This window comes from Vigna angularis, chromosome 7 (genome assembly GCF_016808095.1).
Source record: "Vigna angularis cultivar LongXiaoDou No.4 chromosome 7, ASM1680809v1, whole genome shotgun sequence".
Lineage (NCBI taxonomy): Eukaryota > Viridiplantae > Streptophyta > Magnoliopsida > Fabales > Fabaceae > Vigna > Vigna angularis.
The window spans coordinates 4,593,195-4,602,995 of record NC_068976.1 but is presented as its reverse complement, the minus strand read 5'-3'; the positions used below and the strand labels follow the sequence as shown (position 1 = coordinate 4,602,995).

At 34.6% G+C, this 9,801-nt stretch overlaps 1 protein-coding gene across 1 annotated transcript; it reads right to left on the bottom strand.

Annotated features, from left to right (window-relative positions):
* Positions 1-4,228: 4,228 nt before the first annotated feature.
* Positions 4,229-6,374, bottom strand: LOC108337992 (rust resistance kinase Lr10). The gene is made up of 2 exons (XM_017574596.2): positions 5,584-6,374; positions 4,229-5,500 (listed from the first exon to the last, which is right to left on the bottom strand). The coding sequence occupies exons 1-2, from the start codon at positions 6,251-6,253 to the stop codon at positions 4,386-4,388; spliced, it is 1,785 nt and encodes a 594-aa protein (XP_017430085.2). The 5' UTR covers positions 6,254-6,374; the 3' UTR covers positions 4,229-4,385.
* Positions 6,375-9,801: the final 3,427 nt, after the last annotated feature.

Genomic DNA, 9,801 nt, shown 5'->3' with positions numbered 1-9,801 from the left:
GTCAGGGATGAAACTTTTTCGAGTTTAACTAATCAAATGTTAAAAACAATAAGAATCAAAATAGTAATGATTTAGAGAATTAAAAACAATGGATAACTTCAAATCAATCACTGCTCTTAAGATAGTAAAATAAGATAAATAATTAGTTTATCCAACAACAAATATAAACTAATTCATAAATATGTAATTAAAAACATATTTTCATAAATAAAACAATATCTATTACAAGAAAGTTAAAAAAAAGTTACATCTTTGTTTGAAATTTTAGGAGATTTATTTTTTTATAATGAATAGAACAAATTCAATATAAAGAAGTTCTAAACTTCTAATAAAATTCCTTAAAGTAAAGGAAAGTATATGAAAAACTCTATAAAAGTATTTCTCTAAAATTTATCCAAAAATCTTTCAAAAAGTAATGATATCATGACATACTTTTACATTCATTTGACAAAGCTACAAGGATAAAATGGTCAAAAAAGTGAAAACTTTTGTATTGTTTCAAGAAAGAAGAGAATAAAAAATAAGTAAGGGTAGTATCGAATGAATGTAAAATATTTAGTTGTGTCAAAGAATCTTTAGTCATCTCTCAAAATAAAGGAGTAACTTTATTTTTATAAGCTCTCGAGGGTATGGCTTCAATGGTGAATAAGTTTTCATCTAAGGTAGGTTTCCATGCTTTTTGTGGCTCAGGCATTATGTTTGGTGGCTTTTCTTTAGGTCTAGTGTTTGAGGTTTTGATGGCATATGCCCTAGCCATGGTTAAGCATACTTAAGAAGAGTTGGATTCATCTATGAAAGGTGGATCCGAGCTCTAATCATCATGAGCCATCAACATGTTCTTAGTAAAATTGTGTGTATTTTAGACCTTGTATTAAGGGTCAAATAGTATAGTATTTAATTTTAGGCCTTGTATTAAGGGCTAAGTATTGTATGGTTTGTAATCTTATTTTTAAAGAGTGTGTCCCACCATGGGACATGATGGCCACATGGCAAGCTCTTAAGTGAAGAGTTTTTCTTAAGAAGGAAGTGGCCATGTGTCATTTTCTAAGTGGAGAAACTCTTACTAAAGTGGATTGCCATATGTCACTCTAAGAGTGGAGAAACTTTGCAAAAGTGGATTGTCACATGGCACTTTAAGAGTGAAGGAACTTTGCAAAAGTGGATTGCCACATGCTACTTCAAGAGTGGAGAAGACTTTACAAAAGTGGATTGCCACATGGCACTCTAAGAGTGGAGAAACTTTGTAAGAGTGGACTGCCACATGTCTCTTTAAGAGTGGGTAGTTTTAGGGTTTATTGTCTACTTTGGAGACACCTTTCTCTATAAATAGAAGGGTCTCCTTCCTTGTAAAATCACTTGATGAATTTGAATGTTATTATGGCAAAATGTGTGCAAACATATCTTGTCTCAAGTCAAGGCTAGAGCATCCCATGAGGTCCCTCTAACCACCCTTCTCTAGAGTTGGCCCAACCTCTCCGGAGATCCATCAAACACCTCCATCCTACCACAAAACCTCACCAAAATTGTGAGCCCACCACCATATCCATCGCTTCCGCACAAATTCCACCTCCATAGCTTCATCTTCGTGCTTTGGCCCAACCTAGCTCGAGGAGGACGCTATCAGGTTTTCCTTCAAAGTGGGTTTGCTTGTGTGGCTCAAGCCACAATAGTTTTGCTTTAGCTGTGCCAAAGTTAGTTTTGTCTAGAATTGTCTAAAATTCCTCAATTTTCATGATTTTTCTCCTTTGACTCTCTAATGTCATCAAAATCTATAAAATAAGTAAAATTGGGGTGATTTCTACAAATATTTAACATAATCAAAACAAGATTAATACCAAATTGTTATTAAAATTAAGTCATATTAGACACTTGTCGGTAGGTAAATCAAGTTTTTAAGTGTCACAATCGAATTCGTGATAGGATGACAAACCAAAAATAAAAATGAAAATTAAAATTTTAAAGATAGAGTTTGGAGTGAATACCGTAGTTTACAAAATGAGATTTTAAGTTTGATAATCGATTAATGTTTTAGCACTCCACAACACCCAGTCATGAAACTTTTAATTAAATATGCAAAATAATGTGATATTTTAAAATGTTTATTTTCCTCAAGAAATAAGAATAAAAGACATTATGAAAGAAAAAAAACATATTTTTTAATTTTTGGATTCGAGAAGGATTGAACTCGTTTCTATACATTTTCAAACAAAAATCAAGAACCATGTAGTACTAAATGGGAAAACTGATTGAAAATCTATTTGAGAAAATTTTGGATTTTTTGAAAGTAAACCCGACATGTCCTACATATCTTTGTTCATAATAAAGAATCAGTGATTACATAGTTTTTAATGAGAAAACTGTTTGGAAAGACATTATCGATTTCATTACTGGGCTGCCCCATCTCATGGCTTCCCAGTGATCATGGTAGTAGTGGATAGACTATCGAAGTATAGCCATTTTTCTCCTGCGAAAATAGATTATACCAGTAAACAGGTGGCAAACAGTTTTGTCACTCTTGTGGTTAAGCTAAATGGAATTCCGAAATCCATATTATCAGATAGGGGACAAGCTTTTCAGTAGTCAATTCTGGCAACATTTGTTCAGGTTGAGTGGTACCACACTTAGCATGTCAACAGCTTACCACGGACAATCTAAGGCTATAAACAAGCGTTTGGAAATGTATTTTAAGGTGTTTCACATTTTGAAATCCGAAAGAGTGGGTCAAATTCTTGCCCTGGCAGAATTTTGGTATAACAATGCATATCATCATTAGCGCTAGCATGACTCCATTTAAAGTTGTATCTGGAAGAGACCTACCTCAAATAGTCAAATACGTACCTGATCCAACAGTTTAATGTCAGTTCAAGAGCAGTTGTTGCATAGGGACATTATTCTCTCCAAACTTGTGCAAAATCTCCATCGAGCTCAACAAATAATGAAGAAAAATGCAGACCAGAAGAGAATGAATGTGGAGTTTAATGTTGGAGATAAAGTGTTGGTCAAGCTGCAACCCTATAGACAGTCTTAAGGAAGAACCAGGAACTAAGTTTGAGATACTTTGGTCTGTTCTCAATTATAAAAAGGATTGGCAAGGTTGCTTACAAATACCTGTCATCAGAGACTTCTAAAATTCACCCAGATTTTCATGCTTCGCAGCTTAAACTTTATAAGGGGAATCACTCTCAATCTTATATTCCCATACCTATCACTTCTGATGATGCACAACCAGTACTCCGACCAGCTGCTATTCTTCAATCTAGGGTGATTATCAGGGCACTAAGCAGATTCAACATTTAGTCCAATGAGAGGGATTGGATAACATTCAAGCCACTTGGGAGGATCACATTGCATTACAATATGTTTTTCGAGACTTCAACCTTGAGGACAAGGTTGTATTTAATGGGGGAGGAAATTTAATGAAGCCAATTACAACAGCTGATGCAAATGAGGAAAAATATGGAAAAGCCCACGGCCTAAAATAACTAACGTAGGGACTATGGTGAGGTTGTTAGCTTATAGGTCACAATGGTTGGAGGAGAAGTTTTTTTAGGGTTGAAGTTGCTCTGTCTTCTCTCTTTGGGAAATCAATTATGTTTTTGGATTTTTCGTCTTTTAGCTCTATAATTTCTGCTGCCTCCATAGCAGTACCTCCTTTCTTGTAAGAAACCCCTTTCCAGTAAATAATACTATTACAGATTTTTGCTTTACACTGATTATACTATTCTTGCTCTTTTGTCTGTTATCACTATTTCATTGGTGTTCTCTGTTATCACTGTTACAATTACCCCCCTTCAAAAACATTCAACACTATTTTTCATTTTTCTACCATCTAACTTGATTTTTCCAACATCATTATTTTCATATAGTCAATGTCCTAATATCTCTTAAAAAAATTCTCTTGGCAATTGTCCATCAACTTGATCTGGTTCTGGCTATCATTTTGAGCATACCAAAAGATACTTCCCATCTTTTTGTGAGTATATATTTTTTTTGTGCATTTTGAATGTTGAAATTCTATTGTTGCTGGAACTTGTCTTCCATGCCATAAAAACCCCAGAAGTTGCACCAAATGCAGTATCATCCACCATAAAGAAATGGTTAAAAATGCATTGGTTGAGAATAATATTAATGGCCAGAGGTGGAATTTGGACACAACTACAAGGAGTTTAAGTAGAGAAAGAAAACATCTGGTGTTGCAATTCAGCCAGCCCTTTTAGACTATCATCTATTGGGACCAAAACCCAAAACTAAAATTGTATTAGTATAATAGCATAAGCATGCGAAACAATAAAAAACAGATTAGAAACCTTAACAAGGGAAATGGCTTATTGTGTTACAACTTCTTTAAAGTACGAATTACATTTGATGAAACGGTGAGACTGTATTTACTCTTCCATTTCATGAATAATTTCCAACTCGAAATTCTGGTGTCTTGTTTGAACAGCTGCATTTGTTCTTGAGGAACCGGTCTTATCAAAAGGAGTAGGGGGTGCAATTAACTTGTCTCCATCTCCTTCAAGCATTTGTACCACAGTTTTCATGGATGGACGGTCCACTGGGTTCCACTGAATACACCAAAGTCCTATAATGGCAAGTTTCCTTGCAATTTTAGCATCTCCCTCTTCCTCAATTGTAACTTCCACGTCTCGTGCTTCCACCAAATTATGGATCCACTCAGGGTACAGAACTTGGAAACTTTCCTCCACTGACATATTTGTATTCTTTCTTCCTCCTACCATCTCCAGAAGCAACATTCCATAGCTGTAAATGTCAGACTTATAAGAGACATTACCAAAGTTTCTTGAGAAAACTTCAGGGGCAATGTAGCCTAAGGTTCCCCTGGCTGCAGTCACAGACACAGTACTTTGATTTTTAGGACACAGTTTAGCAAGTCCAAAATCAGTGATCTTTGGATTGAAGTGATCATCTAACAAAACATTGTGAGGATTGATGTCAAAGTGAAGTATTCTATGATCACAGCCCAGATGGAGATACTCAATCCCTTTGGCAACACCAAGAGCAATTTGTTGCAACTTCTCCCAACCAAGGAAAACATCCTTGTTGTCTGGTGGAGCCAAGAATCTCTGCAGTGATCCATTTGGGAAGAAATCATAGACAAGAGCACGGTGGAATCCATCAGCACAGAATCCAAGCAAGCGAACAACATTAACATGATGAATTTTGCCCATTGTTCCCACTTCGTTTATGAAATCCTTTCCATCTCCAACAGCGTCATTGAGTATCTTCACAGCAACGAGAATATCGCGGGAGAGCATTCCCTTGAACACTGCTCCATGAGCTCCTTCTCCCAAACTCTCACTAAACCCATTTGTGATTCTCTTAATGTCAGCGTAAGTGAATCTTGTAGGCTTCATTGCCTTGTAATCCTCCAAGAATTTCTCTATACGAGCTTGGTCTTCTCCTTTCATCTTGTAATGGTCATGCACATGAAACAAAGCCTTGGCCAAAAGCAGCACAAGAAGGAAACCACCGAATCCCCCTGTGGGTGTATCTTCTGTTAGACACCTTACAAAGAACAACAAACAGAGAAAGAAAACGGGGAAATAAGGATACCGCACATACCTGCTGCGATAAGTACAATAGTTGATGTTGGAAGCCCGTTTGTGGGACAAACAAAACATTCAACTTCACTTTGGGTACCATTCTTGTATCTACATTTACTTCCTTGTGCTTCACAGGAACTGCAATTGGGGCTGGTCCATTCCGCAACCACGGTGTTCTTCAAATAATCCGGTACATACCACTGGACGGAGTAAACATCACTCAACTTTGTGCACGATACTATCTCGGGATCAAGAAAGTCCTTGTCAGAATCAAGTTGCAAAATTGGGCATGACATTGAGTTACAGCGGAAGAAGGAAACATCCCGGTCCCCATATGATTCGAATTGAAATGGTGAAATAGAGGAATTGCCGAGCTTCATGAGCTGCCTAGGAAGGCAATTTTGAGGGTCGTAGAGTTGGATTTGCTGTGACTTGTAATCTATGCTTTGGACATACAATTTTATTGGAACAGAAGGCAGATCCATCACAGTCTCATCTGCATCCGTGCACAACAGATCGAACCCACGAGGATAGCCCATGGTGTGATTCAACTTGCTATTTCTGAGGTGAAATGGAAATTGAATGTGAATGGAGCCACACTTTTCCGTGCACCCATTTTTGCATATGGCAGGCTTCCATAGCAGAAGCAACACCGTCAGCACAAGAGCGAGATTTTGAAAATTTAGCATTGAGTGGTTGCAGAAAATTTAGCAATGCTTAGCATAATTAAAGTGTGTGCGCAAGTTGGAGAAGGAGATAATGGCCGCCGGGTGTAAGTGCAACTGCGATTCCGCGTTGGAAGTAGACAAGTGGACTTGCTTGCTTATCAAAAATTAAATAGTGGACTTGACTCGCATACCAAAACAAAAAGTGGACTTGACTTTATCTAATACAAATAATTACAGAGGAACAGTTGTAACTTGTAATTAGTGTATTGACGGGGATTGGTTGTGATAGGACGGTTCCTTCGTGGAATGGAGGGGATTGAGAGGATATTACCTTGTTATTTGGATTTGGATTAAAGAATTTGAATAGATGAATGAATAATTTAAAAGAAAAATTTGTAAATCATGTATCGAGATATGATAGATTAAAATATTTGTCATAATTGATAAAATTAGAGTATTATTCATTTTGTTTTAGAAATTTGATATAAATATATACTTAAGTAGAGAATATTATATTAAAATGAAATTGAAATTGTTGTTGATAAAAAAAATTAAATTACAAAAATAAAATTAAAATTTATAAAAGAGATTTGTGGGATAAATTTTAAATACATTTTCTTAATAACTTTTACATTGTTATTTAAATTCTTGTTAACAAATAATGTATTAAATTTGACATAGTAAATAAAAATTGTCCACAAAATATTAAAATAAGTTTTTAAAACAAAGTAATATAAACTCAATAAATTAAACTTAACAATTTTGGAAAGTTATTTAATATTCAATTTTCTACATTTTGTTAAAACAAAATCGTCTAGAAAATAGATTGTCTAGGCAAGACAAATTTTGAAGTTTAACAAAGAGTATTAAATAAAATATTGTTATATAGAAAACATAGTAACGTCTAATGAGAAACTCTTTTCATAAGTCTAGAGCAAGGTTTATAAATAATGTTTTCTACACAAAAATGTTTAAATGATTCAGAAAATCATAAATAGCATTTGAAAGATAGTATCTCTCATTGAATCAATTAATAGACTTCATGAGCAAAACAAGCTAGCTTCTTATGAAAACAAAAGTCTATCTCTTATATAACACTAAGGGTTAAAAGAAATTTTCATTTATGAAAACAAAAGTCTATCTCTTATATAACACTAAGGGTTAAAAGAAATTTTCATTCAAATACAGTGATCTATAAAGCAAAGCTTTCTAGAGAAAACATCGTCTCATAAGTGACCATCTTATGTTTATACCATTTGATGAATAAACATTTATCTTTCCAAACGATGCATTTATGAATGAAATGACAAATGATAAAATGTTTTGAATACACTACATTGTTTAACGTTTATCAACGTTCAAATCATTAAATGCATGTACAAAAAGTACTTTGATGCTTGTATACTTTGTTCTTGGTATTCTTGTAGATCGATAAAGTAGAAAGATATGATCAGAATCATGACACCCAAGAAAAAGAGGTTATGAGAGAAGAATAACATTTTAGGAATATTTCCCTTGAAGCCCTACGCTTAGTCACTTCGTACAAGCTCAGTCACTTCGTACAAGCTCAATTTCACCCAAGGCTATGAGAAAAAGCTCTGAACCCTACAAAGTAGAGTCTGACTTCACATCTAAAGTCTACCTACTCTCTTATGGTCAACTTTTTGTCTAACATTCATCTTTCAAGAGAAGCTAAATATAGAAGAAAGCTTGAAGAGAAGTTGTTGTTGATAAAAAGTGCAATAAAGAGAACATAAGAAGAATAGTAACGTGAAAAGAGAGAAAAGTCAACCTATATCATTTGAAGCTCAATATTCTTTTAGAGAAAAATCTTAGTGAAAGAAAGAAACACATTCAAGTGTCATAAATTGTATTATATTGGAATACACATCCTTTCGTTAAGAGTTAATTATCTGTACCTTGTAGAAAATCCATTTGTGGATTTGTTGTAAATTCTAAAGAGAACTTAAATACTTGGTTGTTTAGCTCATGTTGAGTTGAACATTCAGATAGTTGTCTAGGGTTAGATCCAGGAGTGGCTAAACTCGATCTAATTGTGTTGACTAGGGAACCAAGAGTGGTACTAGTACTCACTGTAACAAGGAGTGGTGAGAATACTCGGTGAAATCTTAGAGAGGCAAGACTCGTGTTATCTTAGAAAAGATTAGTGGAATCCCTTAAGAGTTCTTAGGGGAGAACTGGATATAACCTGGGTTAAGTGAACCAATATGAAAATTTTTCGTTTATTGCTTTCTTATCCAAAACCACTTTCCATTCACCTATCTCAATAAAAACCAGAGTCAATTAATATATATATATATATATATATATATATATATATATATATATATATATATATATATTATCTTTACAAGTCATTAGATGTTGTTTTGTGAAAATAATTTGAAAAACACTATTCACCCCCCTCTAGAGTGTTTCTTGAATATTTTAGTTGGTACCAGACTTTACCTCAAAAGTGAGTTCTTAACAAAACTTGAGGAAACAATTGTGTTAGCAAAATGATGAAGATGAAGTTTGATGATACTCAAATCAAGTCAAGAACAATCAAGAACCAAGAAGAGTTATTTGAAGACTTGTATTGTATTAGAAAGCTTTTGTAATAAGTCTAGATTTAATGTATATAACTTAGCTTTAGAGTAGAAAATGTGTTTTGCAAAATTACTGTAGCGAAACACTATAACACTGTCCACATGAATAGTAACACTATCCATGTGAATAGTGACGCTCAGCGACAAGGATATCGCACTTAAAGCAAACGTTGAAGAAACTAGACATTGGAAAAACTAGTCGTTTATGGCCATTGGACAAACTAGCCATTTATGGCCGTTTATAGCCGTTGGAGAAACTAGTCGTTAAGTTTGTCTTTTAGTGAATGGAAGCCTATAAGTAGAATGGAAGGCTTCATTTTGTAATGAACTATTCCCTAATGCTCTAACTCATAAACTCTTGAGAATTGTGAGCTATTGTTCGGCTAAGGAAACTCTTTTCTGTGGAACTGGTGAAGTGCTGCTACGGTGATAGACGAATAGATGGTTCATCCTTGGTGTGTCTAAGGAAGTGTTTGGAAGAGGAAGTCATCCTTCGTGAAGTATTTGGAGGAAGTAGTTCATCCTTTGTAAAGATTCAAAGGAGGTGTAGGTTCATCTCTTGTGGCATCAAGAGAGGTGGTTTCTAAACTTTTACAAATTTTATCTTTGTGATTGTAGTTTGTAATTGTTTTGTGATTAGTGAATTGTTTATCTTATTTTGTGATAAGCGTCTGGACGTAAGATTGGTAAGATCCGAACCAGGATTAAATCTGTGCAAATTTCTCTCAACCTTACTCTATTTACTTGTTATTATTAATTGCTGAGTAAGTTTAATTGAGTAGAAATTTTAAAGGCACACGTTTTTATTAAGAACCAATTCACCATCCCTCTTGGTTTGTTGTTCAACGCTAACCATGCTAAGACGTGAGTACGAGTTATTCACCATGCTAGACAATGAAAACATCCAAGCCATGTTCAACTGATTTCAAATTATCTTAAATAAGTTAAGATCGTTGGTAA

Bases quoted from the DNA above. Each gene is read 5' to 3' on its own strand.
- LOC108337992 (XM_017574596.2), bottom strand. From the start codon at position 6,253: ATGCTAAATTTTCAAAATCTCGCTCTTGTGCTGACGGTGTTGCTTCTG. The intron at 5,501-5,583 runs GTATGTGCGGTA...ATACACCCACAG, and splicing joins TATTGTACTTATCGCAGCAG to GGGGATTCGGTGGTTTCCTT.